Here is a 24477-nt window from a genome sequence, read left to right as displayed (position 1 = left end):
GGGCTTATTGCCTCACTGGTGAGTTGCTGATAGCATCTTTTTTTCACTCTTACCAAATTTGTAATGCAAGTAACAAACCCAAAACTTTTTTAAAACATGCCATGTAGATGATGATGTAAAATTCTTGCCTGTGAAGAAATGACATACTAATCATGCATGGGAGAGGCCTCAGTTGTTTGTCTGGGTTGTTTTTATAGCCTTTCACCAAAAATTGGATTTGGTCATAGATGTTGGGGTTCCTTTTCCAAAAACACCTAGACTTCTGCCCACCCCTGTCCCACAACGTCCTCTGGCTTACTGTTGTTTGGTTGGGGTTTTGTTTTGGTTTTTCGTTTGTTTGTTGGTTAGGTTTTTTTGTGTATGTATGGTTTTTTTTGTTTTGGTTTGGGTTTTTTGTGGTTTTTTTGTAACCGCAGTAAAACTGAGAAATTGCAATATCTATTAAAAATAGATACTGATAGGTATCTTTGAGGAGATTTTCAATATACAAGAGCTTCCTCAGTAGTATGGTTATCAAAAACCATTGGGCACCTGACCATAGTGGGAAGATGAGAGTGTTTGACTACTGCTTTTGAAAGTTTTTGGAGTGTGTGGAAGGCCCAGCATTTTGGTACTTATAAAACCTCACTTGCCTTGACAACAATAGTGTGTTGAGGGCTGAGTGCTTAGTGAAAGGTTTCCATAATGGGTGATCAATGTGGTACTTTTTTTAGGGGTTTTCCTTGACTCCAGTGGCTGTGGCATCCCTGCTGATTCCACCCAAAAATGAGTCAGTACTCTCACATAGCCCTTTTCAAATTCTCTCTGGTTTATTTTCCAAGAAGTCCATCTATGGTCTGAAGCAAAGAGCACATGATGTAACAGTTACTTTTCTTGCAGCAGTCTTATGGAAGAAGAATTCCAGTTTGTGCCTGGTGGTTCTAAACCAGAGTGGAACCTGTGCACACACAGTGTAGTGGCCTTTCCCAGTGAGTTTTTTGTGCTCCCACTGGAGTTTTGTCAATCCCTTAATGACTCTTCCAAAATCATTTGCTGAAAATCCTTTTGACAGCTGAAGTCTACTTCACATTCCTCCTCAGAAGTGTTATTTTATCAGTATTAATGGAAAAATAAGCACAAGAACACTTGAAAGTATATTGTCAAAGTTTCTAAGCACAATAAATATTTAAGGTGAGGAGACAAAGCATGAAATACCCCAAAGAGAAAAATTCTTGGTGTTAGTGCGGAAATTTTAGAAACCAGCATTTTTTGGCATGTGTAACTCTACATCCCTATGAATGCTCTTCCCAAAGGTACTCGTGTCTATTGTGAAAATGATAAGCTACAGAGGGATAAACTGAGTAATACTTTAGCAAAAATCTGATCAGCAAAAGATGAAAACATATTGTAAGTAGAGGGCTGCTGTCATAAGCATTGAAATACCTAGTGTAGGATTTTTAAATAGGTCTTTGTTGTTTTCTAGTAACATCTGAAAGCGATTTATTATCACAAATTACTGCTTTCCATCTTTAAACCAATCTTTGTGTAAAATATTACAGAAGTCTGCAAATAGTTGAATCTTTGTCAAGCTGGATTGTTAAACAAATTAAAGTGGAAACTTATGTCTGTCATCCTGAATTGTATTGTGTTTAGGGCCTCAAATAAAATTTCTGGCACACACTTTTATTTATATATTATAAAAATGCTATCGCAGCTGGAATTTAATGCAGAGCTGCCATCAACCTGTTTAATGGGAGGGATGCCTTGGCTTCCAAATAGAGTTATACTTCCTAATTCAATGCTGCAACTGTCATATGGATCATATGCCTTCAGAAAGAGATGAGGCTTAACTAAATATTTGTGCTTTTTCAATGTAAATTCATGTTTGGTTTCCTCTGAAAAGAAAGCAGCAGTTTTGGAGCCACTGCAGTATGATATTTAGAGCAAACATGAAGTTTAGTGAGTTGATGAAAGCCTTCAGGCTGTGTGTCTTAGCCATGTAGTTGCTGCTAAGCTTGTTCTTGAGTTAATGAGTAGCCATAGTGAAGATGGTCATCATTCTCATCTCCAAAGTTCCTTTGGCTGGGGAAACCTTTATGAAAGTCCTCAACATCAGTGAAGGAAGTATGGAAAAAACATAAACATATACATCTAGAAGATTCATATTGGAAAATCTCTATTTTAATATAAATGTTGTTAGTAGTTTTTCCCAGAAAACACATTAGGAAGAAATGTTCACATATTCTGTAAGCTCAGGTGTGCTCTGTTTTCTGTTCCAGGGTGGCACCTGGCTCCTTCAGCCCCCCAAACCGAGCTGCTTGGATGTGGTTTCACACTGTGGTGCCAGTGCCTGTGAAGCTGCCCTAGGGCTGAGCTCCACCTTGCCCTTGCTCCCTCCTGTGAACTAGGGTGGGATTTAAAACAGGAGCATTTCAGTAATTTGTTTACAATATAATTCTGCAAAATTTATATCAGCATATTTACAAGGGTGATAAATCATTGCATTGGTGGTGAGTGAAGGCTAAATATAAATCCTTTACTCCCTTCCAATTACAGCTGAGTGTCTGTTCTACACTGAGAACCACATACTAATTCAAAAAAAGATGTTTTCTCTAATTATTTTCTTTTGGAAATTAACAGAAATACCTGAAAAATAGTTTTGAGTAGCAGAATTAGAAATCCTATTGCTTTGTTGGGATTTAATTTTTATTTTTTTTTTGGTTCAGGTAGGTTTATCAAGTCAGGCAGTTTGTTCAAACACAGTCTAATTTAGGCAGAGGCATCAGCTAAGTAAGGGAAAATGTAAAAAGCTAGAGAAGAATGAATGCAAATTAATTGGTCTGCTCCTGATAGGCATCTTTGTTTCATTATGGTGCAACTTCAGATTTTTTTGTGTAGTCACATTTAATGTAATCACAATGTAGGAAACTGTAATATAAAGGAAAACAGAAAATTGGTTAAGTAAGGGCATTAGCTGAGCCAAGTCCTCTTTGCTTTCAGGGCCTGTCCAGTTATAGCACGTTGGTACAAATACAACCTTTAGTTTAGGGATCAGCAAAAAAACAAATGTTCTGTTCCCCCAACAGAACATTTCTATATTTCTATTCTATTTAAATATTTCTGTTCTATTTAAAATGCTAAAGATTGCAACACTGATAATCTTACAGCTTTATACCAACATTTCAGCACTTATATACCCATGTCAGGATAAAGTGGGACAGCTGTATTTTAGAATATACCTGTTCTCTTCTGACTTTTGGTGACCCGAGGTATGAAATAAGCCTCAAAGTTCATGTTTTCAGGTATTACTTTCCTTGTACTAAATACAGATGTTGAAATTGTAATGATTGACCTACTTCACAATTTCTGATTCTTACTTTTCTTTGTCCAGTTAGGAGAAAATAAAACCAGTTTCCCTGATGAAAATGCAAATATTGGATTTAGAATCTGGTTTAATGCCCACAAATCAAAAGAAGCACGTTAAACTGTTGTTGCTTAGGTAAAAATAGAAAGCTACAGTTGGAAGAAGAGAAGTGACTCAGTAAGCAGTATGGTGATGGCAAAATAGGATGTCAGCCAAAACGCAGGAAGCAAGATGGGAACACCCAGATCAGTTTAACAATCTGCCTTTTGCACTCTCAAGAGAGCGGTAGTTTCTGAGGTGACTGCAGGGAACTTAGGCTTGAAATGAATGCAACTGGATTTAATTATTAAGCTGTTTGAACTTGAATGAGTTTTAGTAAACTGTGAATTGTACTTTTGCTTTCTCCCAGCCCATTTTTAAGACCAGTCTCTATTTACAGTAAAGCTGCCTCGAGATTAGCTCTGGATGCTGTGAGAGGCGTCCAGCAGGAACGTGCTGGATAGGAAGCGATACACACGTACCGGGGGAGTTACTGCAGCACTGCACCCTGGAGTGCAGCTGATGGCACTGATTGATTTTTACTGCTCTGGAACTCTGGAGTAACTTCATCAGCTGCCACGTAGCTGTGTCTCGATTTTTAAAACTCCCCCCTGACTTATAAGATGGTGTGCTTTGTTTTGTTTTTCTAGTTATAAACTGGCATAACGGCACAAAAGTGGGTGAATTTCTTCCTGTTCTACATGAAACTATGTAGATCCAACAACTTTTTATAGCTTATACTGTTATTTTCTTTGAATAGCAGGTATGCATCTGTTCTAATACAAATTCCTATGCTGCCGTTTTCTGCCTACAGCTGAAATGCTTCAATAATCACGTAGTGGTTCAGTTTGGTACCCTGGAAAAAGTAAGGAGACAGTAACAGTAAGATGAAGTACTGTGCTGCTCTCCTCATGTTTTCACAATGACTGTCCCCAAGCTCAAAGATCTTGAGCCATAGGAATATGAGACAGTTGTCAGTGTGGGTAAAAAAAAATATCTGTATAGGATTTTTCCTAAGTTAAGGTGAGTAACCAGTTCATTACATTTAAATTCATTGCTTGAGTTTAAGTAGCTAATAGCTTGTTTCTTGAAACAAGTAGGCCATCTCATGACTTTAACTCTTGATAGCTTAAATTAAACCTAAACTGTTAATATTGCAAAGCTTTTGAAGCGTGTGACTTCAGATATAATTATGGGTTTATAATATGCAGACACAACATGACTGCTCATTTAGAGAATCATGAATTTGGGGGATTCAAGGGCAACTTTCTTTTGAAGTGAAGCACAACATGGAATTAGTTAACCAAAGCATCCGTAGGTGTTTCTAATTCCAGAAGAGAAGCTGTTAGTCAAACGTTTACATTGTGTTTCATTTCCTTTACAGTAGTTTCTTGAATCCCTGCCTTACTCTTAAAATATGGAACTACCTTTAACCTATTTCTTGGAATAGGAAGATACTAAAACTTGTTCAGAATTGACTGTTTTGGGAGAAGAGCTTCTGCTGTAATTTTTTCAGTGCAGAGCAGTGCCTTTGCTAGGTTGTGATGGGTTCTGGATGCTGACGGTGCAACCCCTTTTTCTCCAGTGTACCTGACTCTCCTGCCATGGGACTCTCAGACTGAAGTGTCACCTTATGGACTGCGTGTACTACAAGTACAAATAATAAGATCCAAGTACTTAAGTTGTGCTTTTAGTCTCTCAAAAAGGAACCAGAGAGCAGATGTTGGCAACCGTGCCACAGAGCCCACTGGACAGCCTGGGTAGAGCAGGAGCAGGGCTTGCATCAGCTAGGAATCCCAACAGCCTACACCATATTTTGCACTTCATATTTTGTTTTGCTTACTAGGTTTCAACTTCCTAAGAAGTGAAATAGAAATGTGATTACTTTAAATTGGTGGGCTTCAAAATTTATTATGGGTACCTAAAGTCTTTTAGAAAAGGTCTGGACTGTTACAGAACATATTCAAAGGAAATTATTAGTTGTTTCATGAACTCTAGAAGAAATTAGCCCTCAGCTGGGGAGGGTGAGGAGTAATGGATACTTCGAGTTGAACAAATTTGCCTTTCTTTGAAGAAAGGCACTTCACAAAAATGAGCTCTTTTTCTGAGGAGAGGATGAGCTTGGTAGACAGTTGTGGTGAGCAGTGCAGTATGAAAGGTGCTGGGACAATAAAATAAGAAAAAGACTGCAGTTGTATCACTGCCTGGTCATGATGGGAGGGTGGCACAGGGCAGGGGAGGCTCTGCTGGGGCCATTCAGTGCTTTACTGTCCCCAGGCAGGACAAGGCAGCAGCTTCCAAATGTGTCTTCTGATGGCACCTGGAGCACAATGGGTTACATGATACCAAATGTCTTTGTTTCCTGCCTAAGCCTAGAGAACAGATTAAATGCTTTTCTAATACACGTATTTCAGGAAAACATTTTCTGTAATTACTACAGAAAATGCTGTAATAGGAAAGGGAAGGGAGTTGGTCTGCACTAGTGTGACCTAGTTGGGAAAGGAGTCAGCTGGGCATAAATGGATTAACTGAAGTTTTAGGAGAGTCCTTGGGTTACAGTTAAGTGGATTTGTGAACCCCTACTACCACATAACTAACTTTAATTGATGTTTCAGGATGTGAGCCAATTTAATTTTTGTTGGGGGGAAGAGGTGGGAGTGAACTGTGAGTATTCTTTATTTCAGTGCTTATGTACCTGTGTATAGTGGATGGGAGAGGACAGGGATTGAAGACTCTCTTTGACATCTCTGGTTAAATGGACTTCTCTGTTTGTCCAGAAGGTGTAGAAAATCAGTCTTTGTTGAGGTTGGTATGTGAAGAGGCAAAAGAAGACAAAATGATGTGCCTTCAGGTTTCAGTTCTCCAGTGTTCTACACTTTGGTCTGTGTATAGTAGCTTCAGTCTAAATTTATAGTTTTCTCTTTTTTTCTCCTGCAGTACTCTGACATCTACTGCTATCTCTTGTGACCACCTGGTCAATAAACTTTAGTTTCAATGTATTGATTAAAGGGCTATAGAGCCTTATTACTTTAATTCCTATGTACTTGTGACTAGTAAGTGGATTTTTTTCTATTTTAAGGGGAATAAACCCCAGACACTGCTGGGATGCATATTTTATGCTATATACTTGTATGTTCCATTGCTAGAGGTGAAGCAGAATAACTCACATTTTATAATCAAGTTATAGGATTGAGGTAACTCTATACACAATATATGATGTGTCTTAGGGCGGCTGGTTCATACACAAAACCAAACAGTTGCAGCACACACAGAGTAAGACTTTTTTAACTGAACACTGAGTTTGCTGTTTCTATAAATGTCTTTCCACCCTTGTCCTCAATTACATCAACTTGCATCATCTCTGTCTGTTGTATAGGAACAATTACCAGGCTTCTCAATAGTCACAAGGTTTTTTATTTATGAAAACTCTTAGAAGTTGCTAAATGATGTAGAGATGTAGTGGAGTTTAAAAAAACTATGCCACATCAAGTTTATAGGAGAATATATTTCCTCAATATCTACTACTGTTTGTGCTTTCTTTTTTTTTTTTTAAAGTTTAGGTCAAATAACTGGTCTGTTACATTGCTGACATGATTTTAAAGTGCTGGCCCTGTCTTTATAATGCTATTATGAAAACAGTAGCTTTTCCTAGTTCAGATAAACTTGCTGTTTATCATCCTTAAAAGTGATGCAGTTTTTATTTTGAAACAATGTGGTGTTTTTGTAACTGCAGCCAATATAAATACATAAATGTCTCTCTAGTTGGGTCTTCCATCCTTAAGGCAAGAAACTGAGTGCTTCTGAAATACTAGGTCTGATACAGGAACAGAGGCAGTATTTGCAAATTGAACTTAGAAGGAAGTTTTATCTGTTTCCATAAAGTAATATTGTGTATGTAATCTGAATCTGGAGCGATGATCATTTCAGATTTATGTACCCTGCTCTATTCACTAGATCTTACTTATTTAGTATTCACTGAAACTTGCATTTGGACATGCTTAAACTGTCTATGGCTTGTTGTACCAACTTGTGATATGTATCTGTGAAGACACTGAGCACTTCAAGTGTGCAATATAAGCTTTGGTATCAGATGGTTTTTAATGCAAAAAAAGGGGTGGTTTTTTTACCTAAATCTAACCTGCTCAGCACAAGCACTCAGGCCATAGGATTTATCTATCAATTTGTGCCAAGTCCAGAAGATTTTGATAACATATGAATCATCTTTTTAAAAAGAGAGCTAAATAATAGAAGGTCTACTGCTTCACATGGTAAACTGCTGTTAATTAAAGGGCATGTTTATTTCACTGTTATTTGCCATTTAAAATTCTTCAGTGTAAATTTTCAGGTATTACATCTTACTGTGCACATGCAGATCTTGATCGTGCTCTATACTTTTTTCTTAAAAACCGTAGATGGTTTTACATATTTTAACTAGAAAGAACTCTTCTTGCATATTTTCTTAAGGATGAATTAACTTTGTTTAGTCTGCTAGGCATGAGACAATTCTTGTTTAATTTGAACACTTTCTAGATTTGAACACTTTCTAGATTTGAACACTTTCTAGATTTGAACACTTTCTAGATTTTGTTGAACACTTTCTAGATTTTGTTGAACACTTTCTAGATTTTTGGAACTTCTGTGTCAGAGTAGGGAAAATACTCCAGTAGTGATCCTTCCTGCTGTGGCTTTCTTGAAATTACCATGGCCTTTGGACATAAAAAGATCATCTTAGCAGCAAGATAATGCTTCAATTACTATTTCTTTGTCTGTTGTATATCCAAATCCTTTTCAGAGTCTTCCCAAATTCCTTTTTCCTATTCCCAGGTATGACTTGCCTATTGCTCACCAGACTTTCAGCCGAAAAAAAAAAAAATGACCGGTGCCTAATTTTGTAGGTGACTCATATCACTGCCTAAGTGTTGTCATCTCTGTTATTTACCATTCCTTTAATCTTTCATGCACCCTTTATTAGTCATTTTCTGCCACCCGTCAGGGGAAAGGCCATTTTAACTTATGCCAGATGAATTAATGTGTTGTTCACGTGCCTTATGGGGTCCTCCAGGATAATTCATCTGTCCCTTGGCTTTTCTCCTGCCTGAGGGCAGGTGGTGTCCAGATGAATTGTCATGGAAGCACCCTGTTCTTCAGCACCTGGCACCTTTTCATGGATGTGTGGGTGCAGATGTGGCACGTGCAGTGTGGGTCAGGAGTGCCCTGCCCTTGGCTGTGTCTAGTTACAGACTGTCCCTGCCACCCAGAGCAACTCTGCAAGTGCATTCCTGTACAAAGGAGGGGAAAAAAGAGTCGGTAAAGATGAGGGCTCCTGTGCAATGAACAGAGTTCCTTGGCAGTGGGCTGATTTCTCTTATTTACCTTAAGTAGATCCCTCAAAATAGGCTGTAAGCCCTGGGGTCCATGGTGTACAAGCCTGGGCTAGGCAAATATGTACATGCAAAATCTGGTTTTACACACTTTACGATTTGCATATGCAGATAATTGCACATTTAATTGGAGCTTTTGTTTCATGCATCCATTCTTGTATGGATCTCTCAAGTCTGCCTTGCAATGTTTGCCAAATGCTCTGCTGTTAGGGAACCAAGACAGAAAACACTTCTGAAAGGTATTTTGTGCATGGCAATTGAAACATGAATAGAAATTAACTCTGTCCCTGTGGCAGTTTTGTTTTGGTGGATGATATAGGACATTTAAGCTAAAGTTGTGAAGATGTCATGTGCTTTTGTTCCCCTAGATCATAAAAATAAAGGTAAAGAATTGCTGGCAGCCTTTCCTCCACCTGCTTTTCTTTGCTGCTCTTAAAATAGACTTTGAAGTTAATGTATTTTAGCTTTCTTGGAAAAGAGTTTTCTGTAACCTCTTCAGTAATTAAATAATTTTGAAGCTTAAAGTGTTTCAAAGCAGAGAGGAGAACGACATGATCTGGTTGTACTTAAATCTTCTTGAATGATGTCTGACATCCTCGTGATGAGGGAGGAGGAGGAGAAGGGTGCTCTACAAAACACCCTTCACACATAAAATGGTGCATCCTAACTGCAGGAACTGAGTGTGCCAGGGTTCTTCATGAAGAGCATTGCCAGCTGCTGCTTTGTCTACAGAGACTTGTTGAGCTTTAATTCTTTGCACAAGTTTACACTGACCATGGTACAAAACAATGAATACCCCTGTATGTTTCTTGGGAACATTTCCTGTGTGTTAATGGTAACTAAAAATGGACCTCTGAAGTAAGCCTTGCTCTCAGCAGGAGGGACTAGCAATAAAAATCTTAAAGAACACTGTGTCCCACTTTTTCTCTAATAGAAGTAAATATTTCGGTTTTTTGTTCTTAAATTTTTAATCTATTTTATTATATATTGTGCCTTCTCTTTCCATCTGTCACACGATACTAACAATGGCAATTCATACTCTCATCCCACTAGAGCCCAGGAAACCTTTTGTCTTCTAGAGAAGCTGTGGAAACACAAACTGTTGTTTCCCAGCTCTGCTGAAATGTGGTGCATTGACCAGTTACATGAAGCTTTCTTTAGAGTATTTTGAACTTTGCTTGTAGTGACAACGTTATGAGATGAAGAAAGTTGTTTTGTGGTGGTAGAGCAGGGGGTGGTGGGCTTTATGGGGAGTGAAGCCAGTCTGATAAAAAGATCCATTTCCCTCTCTCTCATTTTAAGTGTAAATTGAAACAAACTGCAGGGTCAACCAACAACTGAAAGCTTGTTATACAGCAGATGTCATTAATTTTTGTCTTTTTGAAATGGCAGATACTTTGGATGAATACTTTGAGTATGAAGCTGAGGAGTTCCTGGTATCCTTGGCCCTGTTGATCACGGAAGGTCGGACACCAGAGTATTCCATCAAGGGCAGGACAGAGGGCTTTCACTGCCCCCCGGCACAGTCGAGTCAGCCACCAACAACTAAGCATGAATGCAGCGACAAACTGGCCCAGGTATGGTGGGACCCATTTCAAGTGTCCCGGTGTGCATCCCTGATTAAAGTCAGCCAGAACCCCAGAGTCCACTCACAGTTAAGCATGAGCAACAACTGCTTTCTGTCAGACCCGCATTTAAAGGAGTATGTAATTCAGTATCCTACTAATAATAGATCTGTCCTGAAAATGAGAGATCATTAAGCCTTTTATCCTTGAACATGAAATTCTGCACGACTACCTGAATGCAGTACCTATTTGAGTCTTTATTATGCAAATGGCAAGTGCTATACTTAGCATTCTTGGTCTGGGGTTTCTTTGGAGAAAATGTAGGATGACTTGCCTAACTTTTTGCTTTTCTAGGTGTTCTTGAAAAGTTAGTGATCCAAAAAAACACAAGCACATCAAATCTAACCAGTTTGTTTGGGAGTAAGGTTGGAGCATCTCATCCCTCAAATAAAAGTTCTTAAGTCCTGTGGGAATTTGAGTTATATTCATGCAGAAGTTAGCCTGCTCCAAGACACAGAATTTATAAAGATACTGCTTGAGTGTGTCTATCCAAGAAGATGCCTTGTGGAGAGAAAGCTGCAAGGTAGCAAAGTGCAGTGGTTGGGGAAATGTATTTTTATGAGCTTTTTTAATTTTCTGCAGAAGTTGCTCAAATGGCAGCCGTGAAGGATTTGTTAATTATTTTTCATTTAATAGCTCTGGCATCCTATCTCTGATTTGATGGAGCCTGATTTACACAATTCAACCCTTACCCTTTTCTAGGACTTTGGAATATGCTTTTAAATTAGACTTAAATCTGGCTAGTATTTTTATGGCTTGTGTATGTTGACATTTTTCTTTCCCTCAGTGTCGTCAGGCCAGGCGAACCAGATCAGAGGTTATGCTACTGTGGAAGAACAATATTCCAATCATGGTAGAAGTGATGCTACTTCCAGACTGTTGCTATAGTGATGAAGGGCCCACCACCGAGGGCAATGATTTAAATGATCCTGCAATCAAACAAGATGCACTGCTCTTAGAAAGGTGGATTTTGGAGCCAGTTCCTCGACAGTAAGTTGGATATTAGGATTAGCTGATAGTTGCAAGAATCTTGTCATGTTTAAGTTTTTAAAGTAATGGGTTAGTAGTTTTGAACTGGCCCTTTGCCATGAGGACTGATGTAAGAAAACCACTGTTTACTAGTGAAATCTAAGCACTTCAGTTTTAGTCTTCCTGTGCTCAGACTTTCTGCAGTGCACATTGTGCAATGCAGAGTATGAAAAGCTCCTAGCTGAAAACTGTCCTTTTAATACATTTAACTTTTGTTTTGTTAAGTGCTGTAAATTCTAATGTGGATAAAGACAAATCAGGCTCTGAAATCTTCCAACTTTCATTGTTTTGCTTGATTCAGCTGTGTCTCGTTTTCCGACCGAAGATCTGACAGTGTTCTAGTTCTAATAGTTCTCTGAATATTCTGACCAATGTCCATGTATTTCTCCTTAAATGTCTTAGGAGTGGAGATCGATTTATTGAGGAGAAAACCCTTTTGCTGGCAGTTCGCTCCTTTGTTTTCTTCTCTCAACTGAGCGCGTGGCTGAGTGTTTCACATGGTGCTGTTCCCCGAAACATCCTGTACAGGTATGCCCAGAACAGAAAAAACTCATTTGTTGTTTGCAGATTGTTGCAACTTGTCTCAAAATCATTCTTCTCTCCTGTTTTCCTGTTTGTTTTTAGAAGGTGCCATGTTGTTGGCCTGGTACTTTGGCAGTTTTATAGGATTCATAAACCTTGAAAGTACAGCAGTTGCTGATGTCTCTAGTCCTTTTTCTTAGACATATGTGTTGTGAAGTAGATAATTAAAGACTCTTCATTTAGCAATTTCTGTAAATGCCCTTCTGTATTGTTTCAGGGTGAGCGCTGCAGATGTGGACTTGCAATGGACGTTCTCCCAGACACCCACTGAGCATGTGTTTCCTGTTCCTAATGTTTCTCACAACGTGGCCTTGAGAGTCAGCGTCCAGTCCTTGCCCAGACAATCGAACTACCCAGTTTTGACCTGCAGTATTCACACCAACCTCAGCTTTTATGAAAAGCGAATGCAGGAGCGCAAGTTACATCAGCACAGCGACTCCAGTGCTGCACAGCAAGGCAGTACTTCCAGTCCACAGTGTTTCCGTGGGAAACAGACGTGGACAAGGACATCTGAAGGCCTACTTAACGGAAAAAAGATGCCTGAATTTACTACATCTATCAGAAATTTAAAACTTTATCCATCTACCAGACTTGGATCTGATTTCGGGGCATCGCAGTCTAAAGTTCAGTGCTATAATGCTACAGCAGACAGTAAGACACAATCTCATGAAACACCGGTCAGAACTTTGAAATCCCTTTCTCTAGTTGATTCCCGTGTTTCAAACAGTCATTGCTCTCATCAGCCCACAGGAGAAACCAATCCTTTGATAGGCTCTTTACTTCAAGAGCGACAAGAGGTCATTGCAAGGATTGCTCAGCACTTGATTCACTGTGACCCAGCTACTTCACCAGTTGTTGCTGGACGTCCGTTCAACACACATGAGAACATCTCGCCTACACCAAAAGCTTTTCGGAGTACTTATGACGATGAGAACTTGCCAAGGAAAGGCAAGGAGACCTCCCCTGTTCCTACTGCCAGCTTAGACAACGCAATACAAGAAGATGGTGGTGAAGGCAAAACTAGAGCAGTACCAGAGGTCACACTGCTCGATGCCCGTGTTCCAGTGAACCACTGTGGCCGTCAGACGGCAGGAGAGAGTAATCCCCTGATCGATTCTCTGCTCCAGGAGCGGCAGGAAGTGATAGCAAGGATTGCCCAACACTTGATTCATTGTGATCCAGCTACTTCTCATGTTGCTGGACGTCCATTCAAAGTGCACGAGGCGAGTCCAGTTACTTCAAAAATTTTCCGAAGTACATATGAGGATGAAAATTTGCTGAAGAAAGGCAAGGAGCCGTCTTCTGTTTCTTTTGCTAAATCCAATTTTTCTTTGTTAGAAGACAGCAGTAAATCAGGGACAAAGACACCTGATACTCCCATCAGTCCTTCTAGGTTTGATGGAGAATCGAAGACTTCTCTGAAACTCCAAGCAAGAAGAAAATTGATTTTAGCAAAACCCAGTGAAGCTGTCCAAAATGCATTTCATCAGACTCCAAATAAAACTTCTCATGCATTTAGTAACATTCACACGTCATCATCATGTATTAAAGAAAATAAATCTGAATTTCCAGATAAATTGGAAACAATACATTCTGGTTATGCACAGAAAGACCAGATAACCAATAGAGTTAAACAGGGTTCAAATTCCAGCAGCATTGATGAACAGATTTGCACAAATAAACTTAAAGAAAGAACAGTTGTTTGTGAGAACAATGGCACAGACAGTTTTAACAATTTACAGATAGATAAATGCAGAATACTTGAAGGTACAAAAAAAGCAAACGTGATGCCGGTATCTGACTCTTTGCACAAAAATGATCTCAAGTGTTTAGATAAAGACTCAAAAAACCCAAATATTTATGAGCAAAATACTCAGCTTATTAGTATTGAAAATTATTTAAGTAAAGACCATGACAGTTTCAAAAACAAAACCAAACAAGATAAAACAAAAACTGCACATGATGAGAATGAAGACCCAACAGGCCTCGATTTTCAGAGCACTTCTCAGAAGAAACCTACAGAAGACAATGTAGTAAAGTGCGAGCGGCAGAAGAACCCAGACACGCAGGTAAATACATGGGGGAAGAGACTAATTCCTGTAGCTGTCAGATAGCTTTTACCCTATATCTTCTAAGGACCAATATGAAGAGGGATTTAAGCTGATCTTGTAGGAAGCAGTATGTTACTATTGTCTTCTTGGTGTGAAGTAACTCAGGAAGAATTTCTTCACAGGAAGGGTTAAGCATTGGAATGGACTCCCCAGGCAGGTGGCGGAGTCACTGTCCCTGGAGGTGCTCAAGAAATGACCAGTGCCATGGTCTAGTTGACAAGGTGATCAGTCAGAGGTTGGACTCGATGATCTTGGAGGTCTTTTCCAACCTAAATGATTTTGTGTGATTCTGTAGCTTGGTCGGTAGTGCCTCCCCTACACCTTCATAAGTGTGACATTGAGAAGAACAGGGTTTTACTCTGCTCGTGGTTGACAGTGTTACAAATGACAGTTTCCATAGGTTATTAGACATCCTGTTTTTTTGTAAATACACCAGTGTCTGAGTATGGTATGTGATCTTTAATGAGCAGTCTGTGTAGCTGTAGATTGAGTCAAGGGGAATTTATACTGAATGTTTCATAACGTGCTGGTGTGATGCAGATCCACCTGGGGCAGGAGTCTTCTCTGTTACAGCAAGCATTATCATGATGGGCCATTGCAATATCCCATTGATAACCTGAGTAAATTTGTTTTGGTGACAGAAGGCACCATCTCTAAAACACACAAATACGTGGCGGAAGCATAATTTTCGATCCCTGGATGGAACTTCAACCAGGGCTTTTCATCCCAGAACTGGGCTGCCTCTGCTTTCAAGTCCTGTAAGTTATTGTTGAAATTATCTTTTAACTGAGAAAGGGAGTATTTTGTTATTATAATGTCTGTGTATGGTATAAAATTTGACAAAATTCTTAAGTGAAGTGTGTGTCCTTACTTTGTGTCACAGTGTATAATACTCTTTTGAGTGGAAATTAACACTTAAGTGAGAGTTAACACTTAAATGAAGCTGAACAATAATTTTGGAAAAGAAAATATTAGAGGTAGTTGTTGAGATCCGATCAAGATTAACAAAAGATGGCATTAGAAAAATCCATAGAAAAAATGCTTTAATGCTATTTTAGAGCACAAAGAAAAGCATTTTGAAGATTTGTATTTTAAGTGTAAGTTAACATTTTGTCATTTAAGAGTTTTTGTGTGAGTTTTTAATACCTGATTGCCTGTTATTCCAAAGCTTTTGTTTCTGTGAACAGTTTGTACTGTACATTTTTCAGCAACCAGAGATGTCACTGAATGACTTAGTGATACAAAGCTGCTGTGACAAGACAGACATTGGGGAACTGTTACAGTTTTTGGTGGGTTATTGGGAGTTTTAAAGAAACAGGCAATCCCAGTTAAAATTACTGAAGTAGTGACATTCTGTAATCAACACATAATATGCTTTATTCTTTAGTGCTTGTAAAGGCTGTCATATTTTCAGGGAAATTGGATGGAAATTGTTACAGCCTGTTTATTAGTAATCTTCTGTACTGTTCCAAGAGACATCAACCTCCTGAATGTCTTTATTTAGGTACTTCCTGTTAATCAGAATTTACAGTCTCATCATTAATAATTCTAGAATTTTCTTCACTAAGTTTAAAATGTATAGGAATTACTCTCTTCTGCTCTGTTTTTATAATTTTGTGATGTCATGAAAACTCCTGGCAAAATGTGCTTACTTGGCAAAATTGCCTGTACTGGCAGTTCAGTTTTCAAATTAGCATCTTCTTTCCTTCTTGAGGTTCCTCAAAGGAAAACACAATCTGGGTGCTTTGATCTGGATTCATCGCTGCTGCACTTGAAATGTCTGTCTGCAAGAAGGTATGTTTTATTTACCAGAAACATTAAGAATTTTGAGGGAGGCATAATGTATGTTCATACCTATATGCAACAACAAAGCACATTAGCAAAGACAAAAAATGCTGTTCAAAAGAATCCTTATTTAGACACAAGGCTTGGCAGCTGAGTTGTCCTTGGGAGTTTCCAGGTTAGCACAACTCTGGGACATGACCATGGTATGAGAGCTGCTGCCAGAATGAATTCTGTCCCGTGCAGGGGTAGATATTCTGTCATATACACTTGAATTTTCAAACAGAAAAGAAAGTAATTTTTGCTTCTTCTTGAAATCAGTCCTATTTTTGTGTTATATTTTGTTCTTAATGTTGAACATGTTAAGCATTTTGCCTTAAATTGTTCAGAAAACTAAACTTTTAAAAGGAGCCAGCCATGACACTTTATATGTTACTACATGTAACATAAACAGTTTTTAGTATGTTAGTTTGATGTTGGAAACTTAAGGATATGAGACAAAAGTATCTGCATACAAGAGAAAATAATCTGATACTTTGATTCCAGCTAATGGAGTTAATGAACAACTTACATTTTTATTGTCCTTATTCCTTGTAATGTAAAACTAGTGAAAATATTTTTTTCAGTTAACTAGAAAATGTTTTGCTCAAGTATTAACAGGCAATGTTCAACTGTTACTTCTTTAGGACAGCATTGTGTAATACCATAAGTAAATTATTCTTTCTAGAACTGTGTATACCCAGAAGACAAAAGCAAATGTGTTTATCCTTTATATTTATTCTGTCTTTTTTTAATAGCCCACAACAATGTATAAACAGAGACGGTGATCCAGACAGCCATGGGAAACCATTTCTAAGTTCTAGTGCTCCACCAGTAACAAGTCTTAGCCTTCTGGGAAACTTTGAGGTATTGCATATTCTCTAGAATTTTTGTGGTATTTTTAGTATTCTTCTGTACTGCTTTTAAAAGTACATTGCTTTGAATAATTCCAGCCTTATTAGAAGGTAAAAGTTCCTAACTAAATTGAATAAAATTTGTTTTAATTTCCAGCTGTAAAGGCACTTCTTTCATGCCCCAGACATCTTCTGTTTCAGAGAGTCAGATACAATGAGTTGCTTAAGCTTTTATTTCCCACTATGGTCAAGTTAGAAGATGTTCTGTTGCCTTAAATTAAATTTAATAACCTGTAATTGTTCATGTTTATAATGTATTTACCTAGAAAAAAGGATTTACATTTTTCCTCTTAAAGTCTACTTAATATGTCACAAAAGCTGTGTTAAATGAGTGTAGTGAACAGAATGTTTTTGAAGTGTAATCTTCAGCTCGTTACTTCATGTAGCATATCAAATAACAGCAACTAACAACTAATGCATTAACGGGTTTTATTGTACTGTTTTGTGAAATACAGAGTTGAAGATGTTGAGGAAAGTTACAGATTCTAGTTATTTTTTTTTCAGTTAGTATATGTCAAAAATCATGCATAGATCCTGCTGCAGTAAAGTTCTCTGTGGGCTTTTGCACCAGTTTCAGTAGGATGAAGACAGGATTTGGGTGATGCTTTCTCTTAAACCACTATCATCGTACCGAATGTTCCGCTGTTCATGATTTTTGCCTTAGTGTTGATTTTTGGCAGGTCACCTTATGAAAGACCCAAATTCTTATACAGGCTTGTTTCCTTGTTTGCTGCCTATTTTTGCTGTGTTTTATTTGAGGCATTCCCAAGCTAAGCTGTATGTGTTTTGTTTTTCAGGAGTCTGTCCTGAATTTTCGCTTGGACCCACTTGGCGTCGTGGAGGGTTTCACAGCAGAAGTGGGAGCAAGTGGAGTCTTTTGTCCCACGCACATGACTCTGCCAGTTGAAGTGTCATTCTACAGTGTTTCAGATGACAATGCGCCCTCTCCTTACATGGTAAGTGTGTGGTTGGATTTATTTTAAATAAATTCTGATATGTGGAGGTGAAGAACAAAAGCTTGGTGAGTAGAAGGTTCAGGAAGTGAAGATTTGCAGGGGCCTGGGTTATTTTCAGCTGCCTGTGATGGAGTTCTCTTGTTTCTCCTTCCTTTCCCAAACTAGTACTTTCCCTCTGTTTCTCTGCCCCTCCATTCAACTGTTCTCATCTTGGGATATTGAATGTATTTGTCTTCCTCTGCACTGCAGTGATCAACCCCCACCATCTCCATTTATCCATCTAACTTAAAATAGGCCATGAGGCAATAGGTGGACTTAATGGGATACATCTTGTTGTCCCAACAAGCAGCTGCCCTGGGCAACTAACCACTCTGCCTGAGTGGCCTAGGTGCAGCTCAAGGTACAATTGCTGAGGGAGACCTTAGACTTTGGAAAGTTATTCAGCTATTTCTTTTAAATCAAATACTATCTGAGCTGTCATGACACATGGCACTCTCACAAGCTGCCTGGTTTGCTGATGTTTGCACCAACATGATATTTGTGTTCTCTGTCTCTGGGTGCTAATTCTGTTCCACATTTCTACAATGACAGCATGAGTTTTGCATGTCTAAAAGTGTAAAAAGCAAACAGTGCCAGCATTGAATTAGAGGCTAGATTTGTTCTGAATGCCCATTAAGGAATCTCAGTTTTACCTAGTTGATGGATCCAATTTTCAGAGGTTTTCATATCTGTATATCTGTCTAATACATGGTAAAGGGTCTGTTTAAACATGTTAAGTAAAGCAATGAACATCTGATTATCCCAATATTTAGATTTTAAATTCATAGCAGTTACCATATTTATGACCTTTGGTTTTGAAAAGTATTCAGAAAATGAAATTGCTTAGAGTTTAAGTAAGGGCTCTGAATTTTCAGTTTAAACTTGTGTATGTCTTAACCACTGCAAAGAAGTATCTGTTGTTTTGCTTTCATCTTTCTAGATAATTTCATGTGATTTTCCAGGAGGTGAAGGGATTCTGATGTTCCTCAAATGGTTAAAGTAGCATTGCTTATTTTCCTAGCTGGGTTTCATTGTTCCAGGCTTTCCCACATGCTCTAAATATGCTATTATGGCTGAGTCTCCCAGGATTAATACAGCATTTGTGTAGTGCCTGCATCATCAGAAACATTGTTCCTGTTTGTATAGCTAGTTTCTCTGCTTTGGGGTCTTTTTTTTTTGGTTGTTTGTTTGGTGGGGTTTTTTTAAGTCCAGAGCAGTGGGGTACAACAGCGGTGCCCTGCAGGTTGATCAGACATGCTCTGGGGCAATACCTGAGGGAGGCCTCAGCAGCATTTGGGATCACAGCTGGTACAAAACCAGATGTCATTGTTCCTGAAGTTTGGATTAGAATAGAAGATTAAGTGCATCTGCTGCCTTTGAAAAGCAGAAATGAGTTCTGTGAGATTTGGAGTATTATTGGTGCGACCGTAGATGATGCAGAAACGGAAAGCAGGAGACAAATCTTTTGTTTTAACTTACCAGCTGCTTTGAAAAAAAAGCTCTGTTTCCTCATAACTCCCTGATGTGGAGAAGATGTGGAAACTTGGATCTGGTTTCAAGAGGAGAATGTACCCCTTATTGCACAGCTTTTAATGGTCTGCTAAAGTATCTGTAAAGCCCTTACTGTTGATTTTTAACTGCATCTTAAATGCATTGTCTTCTCTATTTTTAGTTTTTATACATTAGTGATTGTATTTGAAATAAATACAATTACATTAATAGAACATTTTGATTTGTTTATCTCTCTGTGAACTAAATGTGTGTTTTGTTTTGTTTTTCTAGGGTGTAATTACTTTAGAGTCCCTTGGTAAAAGGGGTTATCGGGTACCGCCTTCAGGAACAATACAAGTGGTAGGTACTCAGAAGATAAGGGTATCTTGAAACCACTAATATCAAGAAAGTCATGCAGAGGAGATGAGGTTGTTGGAGATGAGCATGAAGCTAGCAGTGGAAATATGCATCTCTGTAGGTACTGTAGTTATTCAAAACAGAAATCTGTGTGTGGCATAAAAAAGACTCCCAACCTTTGAACCTATCTGTGCTCTGAAGAGACTTAAAATCAATTACAGGGGATTCAGAATATGTGGGGACACCGTGGCTTTGAAGAAGTGATGGGGAAGTAATTAGGCCACAGTGCAAATCTTGAAATTCTTCTGAATCGATTAAGATTGAATAATTGTATCTACATTTTGTAACACCACCCTTTATTTTGTTATAAAACCAGAAAGTAAATCACAGTCATTGCTTAGAATCAATGAACTGACCCGTTCTTTTAAGAACCCAATCCAAGGTAACACATTCATAATTTCAGGTTTAAGACTGGAGCCCAGCCCTGTGCTTCCTGCAAGTGTATTGTGTCTGGAAAACAGTGTAGACAAAAAGCTGACTGGAAAAATAAACAAAAACGGGGATGCAGATTAGCAAAGTAAGAGTAGTCATATACTAGTGTTTCATTCAGAATAGATTGTTTTTAGCATTATATTTTAAAATGGGAGTTGCAAGTAGCTGAAGTGTTGATTAACAGGAAAACTTCACAATGTTTTTCCATCAAAGATTCTGTGTGACAGGGGAACCAAGTGCATGGAGAATTACTTTGGCAGATTGAGTTTGGGTTAGGTTCGTTGTTTTTTTTTTAAATTTGTCACCTCTAAAGAGTGTTTCATTGAACTGTTTGTCTTTTCAGACCTTATTTAACCCTAACAAAACTGTGGTGAAGATGTTTGTGGTGATCTATGATTTGAGAGAAATGCCAGCTAATCATCAAACATTCCTACGGCAAAGAACTTTTTCTGTTCCTGTGCGTCGAGAAATCAAGAGAACTGTCAATAAAGAAAATAGTCAACAGACTGAAGAAAGGCTACTACGCTACCTCATACATTTGAGGTAAGCTCCTTGGAGTTAAAACAAAACAAAAAACCCCCCCAACAAACCCAACACAAAACCAAACAAACAAACCCACAAAAAACAAGTACCTGCCAAAATTTAATTCATAATTCCTTTCCCAGCCAGCCTTTCTGTATACAGACTTATATGAAAAAAAGAATGCTTTTAACTTGGTCTTTAAGCTAGACAGTAGAGGAAGAAGAGCTAATGAATAATTTGGATTCTGCTTGGTAGAAACAAAGTTAACACAAAATATAAAGCTCTCTCTTGGCATTGAAGTATTGTGTATAGCTTTGTAAAGCTTAAATCTTTTCTTAGCAAGAGAGATATTGTTCTGGCTGAATCAATGCACTTTTTTTGAGGCTAAAGGAAATAGTGAGTGTAGATGTTATATGGGCAAAAGCCAAACTAAGGATCAAGGTAGAGAAGGTACCCAGAGTGCTTCACACATACCTCTTTACCAGAATAGCTTGTAACATGAAAAGCAGTCTGAGTTACTCCTAAAAATGCAGTGTTTAGTAGCAAAAATGTAAATACCTGTTTCATGATACAACACCACTGATAATGCCTTTCACTTTATAAAATATTCACTCAATCTTCCTTAAATGATTTACAAAGCACTGCCTGAAACCAGATGCTGTGCTGCTGCTCTTGGGATGTTCTGGAGACTGCAGCTGGAAACAAAGGAGGGAATGATGAATATACTCTGTCTTCCTGCAGTTTGCAGATTTTTTGCCTGTGTTTTTGTAGTAACCAAAGCCTGTACGTGCAGACCCAGTGCTTTCACTGCAGCACTTGGAAACCCAGCAGTGGTTGACATTCTTAAGTGAGCAAGCAGAACAAGATCAAATATCTTACACTTCCCTCTTCTTCAGAATTATTTCTGCTACATATTACTTTTCCTATTTAGCAGCATTGATTTCTAACCAGCAGACTTTTCAAACTCTACTTTGTCTAGAGCAGTGATTCCAGGCCAAGCTCTCCCATGAAGTGAAAGTTGACAGGCATAAAAAAAAGTGTGTTGGTTTACTGGAGTGTGAAAATAGTGTGATGATAAGGCTGTGGAACTGTGTTTTAATTACGAATTTTAGCCTGGATTGAAATTCATCCTTTCAGGTCACACTAACTTGTCATGTCTAACTTAACCACCTTCTAAAAATTTTCTTTAGGGGTAAATTCTGAAAAAATGTGTAGCCCTAATAGAAGGCTCTGTTCACTTGTAATATTGATCTACCTGTGCAGAGGAACTGGGGACAGGCACCAGCTGCAGTGGTGGGCAAAAGTCTGTGGCCAGCGGGGTCTGATGTACAGGCATAAAGAGTGGTGCACTTCTGTCCCTTTCAGTTTCTACTTTAATGCAGTTTGAAGGCAAGTGTGCTTTCTGCTCTGTCATCTTTTACAGCTAGAGGTCTTTTTTAAGAGCTTCCTATTCCTGATACCTGCTGAGAGACAGAAACGTAGCCATTCTGCTGCTTCTCATTTTGAATATTTGTACAATTTAGCTCAGCTTTCAGACCTCTGGTGGGAATCAGCTCATGGATTTATAATGTGTAATTGGAAATGCATCCACTTCTGACTGGAAAAAACCCTCTCATAATTATGATGCTTATCTGCTTACTTTGGAAAGTGAGTAACTGCAGAGTATGCCACAAGTTTTTCTTCAGCAATGAACCCAAACAGTGGGTCCTTTCTCATAATGTAAGAATAGCAGAACTCCTTGAAATATTACAGTAGCTTATGTTGATCTGTCTTGTGGTTTATTATACTGAATACTTACGATTTTACAAAATATTCAGTTGTCTATTTAGTAGCCTTCTTTACTAAAGATGGATTTTAATTAGGAAAGCTTTAAAAATCTTAGTAGTATATTAAAGCATTGTTTTTAAAACTTAATTTTTAAAAGCAGCAACGTTTCCTGAAGCCCATTTTACTGAAAACTTACACAAACCTAAAAAAATTTAATTATTAGGATTTATTTTTGATTGTTACTCAAGTTGACTTAGAACAGCCTTTCAGTTGTAGCTGCAGTAGTTATTGAACATGAGCATCTTAAGCTTACATGTTGAAATTTTGCTCGAAAAAACAAATGAAGTCACCACCAGTGAGCTGCATTGTGGTCGCATCTGCTCGCGAGGCCTTAATCACAGTTGTCAGCACTCACATTATGAAAGCTCCTTTTCAAGTGGTAATTCAGCAAAAGTGCTTGCATAGGTCTGGAGCTTAACATTGGCGGCCAGATTTTCTACAACAGTCTTTAAAGTGTCAGATTTATTGTGTATGCAGCTTCTGCATGCAGTTCTGTATGTTTGAGATCCTGTTCAATACACCATTAGACTGTACTTGTACCCACAGCTACACTATTGAAATACAAAATGTAGCTTGCACAGACAGCAGAGCTTTATTCGCTACTAAAATAAAAAATCAAGAGTTGCACCTGCAGCTTAAGTTGGTTTTTGAAGATGTTTTGGGGATAACTTTTCTGTGAAGCAATGATTTTTTGTGTTGTAATTAAACCTACTTGAGCATAAGAGCCGTGAGTTCAGCTCTGTTTGTGCCTCGGTTTTGCCTGGTGTTGTGAGGATGGTGACCATCCCTTGGTTTCTAGGTCACGTTCTGGCACCCTTGTGAAAGGCAGTTAAACAACCTGCCCACAGCTCAGCGCTTTCCAAGTCCTTAAAGCTTGGTCAACAGCCTTAGTTACTGACACATTGCCAGGAATTGCATGGAGCACAATTGTTGTTGCTTAACAGCTAAACAGGGGTTGTTACTGCAGGCTTAGTGGAGGGTAAGCTTGAAACTGGTTGTTAAAAGTAGTGATTCCTCAAGGAGTTGGGAAAGGTTTTTTTTTAAAATATTTTCCTTATGCAACATATGATACCTTTATTGGTGGAAGCTGAAGACACCTCCTATTAGTGATTTACTAGTTGCTTTCGATCTTTCTGGTCTCTCACCATTTTTTCTTATTTGTATCCTTGTCCTGATGATTTTCCTTACAGATGTTATAGGTTGTGCTGTATAGTCTTTTCCACTTACAAAACGTGTCTTGCTTACATATGTTTTTGTGATCATCCTGCTATATCCCATTTCTGTGACTTTATTCTCTGTGAATTTTGATGGCCTGTAAAATACATACAGGGGCTTTGTGCTTGTATTTATAATTTCTTCAGTAATATTTATCACTTTCTTTCCTCTGCCAGACTTTCTGGCTCATCTGATATTTTTGTGTTTAAGCCTTCCTATGTTTATCTGCTGTTACTCTTCATGGGGCATCATCTGTCAGAGATGGCAGGTTGTGTTGGGGTTTTTTAATTTCTTTACACAAAACTACTGGAGCTGCCACAGCTCTGGAGCCAGTCTCATGCTGGCCACTCCATCACCACTTCCCAAGGCTGTAGGTAATGGTTGTCTCTTGATTATTCCAATGTATTTGTTTTATAAAAAGCAACATTTCTAAATCCCAATTACTACAGCAAACATACCTAAAAGCAAAAAATTAGGTGATGGATGCAGAGATGAGAAGAATCCCCTGAACTCTGATGCTGTCTCCCACTTATCCTTCTTCAGTCTTTGTGAAATGTCACACTCAGAAACACCTTTTTATGATGGTGCTTTGATAACTAGATCTATTCTATATGAATTAATTTCAGTCATACTTTCGCTGCAATAGACTTTTCAGTAAAATTTTCCCTTTTAAAATGTCTTATGAGCTACAGGCTGAATTAACTGTTTGTGGTGTTCACTTTATACCCTGTCC

At 38.4% G+C, this 24477-nt stretch overlaps 1 protein-coding gene across 1 annotated transcript in view; it reads left to right on the top strand.

The window, feature by feature from the left end:
• FAM214A (family with sequence similarity 214 member A) overlaps positions 1 to 24477 on the top strand; it is a 48696-nt gene that overhangs the window by 20564 nt on the left and 3655 nt on the right. The window contains exons 2-11 of the mRNA XM_027644283.1: positions 10156 to 10340; positions 11176 to 11378; positions 11820 to 11945; positions 12217 to 14068; positions 14752 to 14868; positions 15825 to 15904; positions 16690 to 16798; positions 17643 to 17801; positions 19623 to 19691; positions 20524 to 20723. Coding sequence (XP_027500084.1) covers positions 10156 to 10340; positions 11176 to 11378; positions 11820 to 11945; positions 12217 to 14068; positions 14752 to 14868; positions 15825 to 15904; positions 16690 to 16798; positions 17643 to 17801; positions 19623 to 19691; positions 20524 to 20723 — 3100 coding nt within the window. The remainder of the gene's footprint in view (positions 1 to 10155; positions 10341 to 11175; positions 11379 to 11819; positions 11946 to 12216; positions 14069 to 14751; positions 14869 to 15824; positions 15905 to 16689; positions 16799 to 17642; positions 17802 to 19622; positions 19692 to 20523; positions 20724 to 24477) is intronic.

This window comes from Corapipo altera, unplaced genomic scaffold (genome assembly GCF_003945725.1).
Source record: "Corapipo altera isolate COAL_440 unplaced genomic scaffold, ASM394572v1 50, whole genome shotgun sequence".
Lineage (NCBI taxonomy): Eukaryota > Metazoa > Chordata > Aves > Passeriformes > Pipridae > Corapipo > Corapipo altera.
This window is presented reverse-complemented; position numbering and strand designations above follow the sequence as displayed.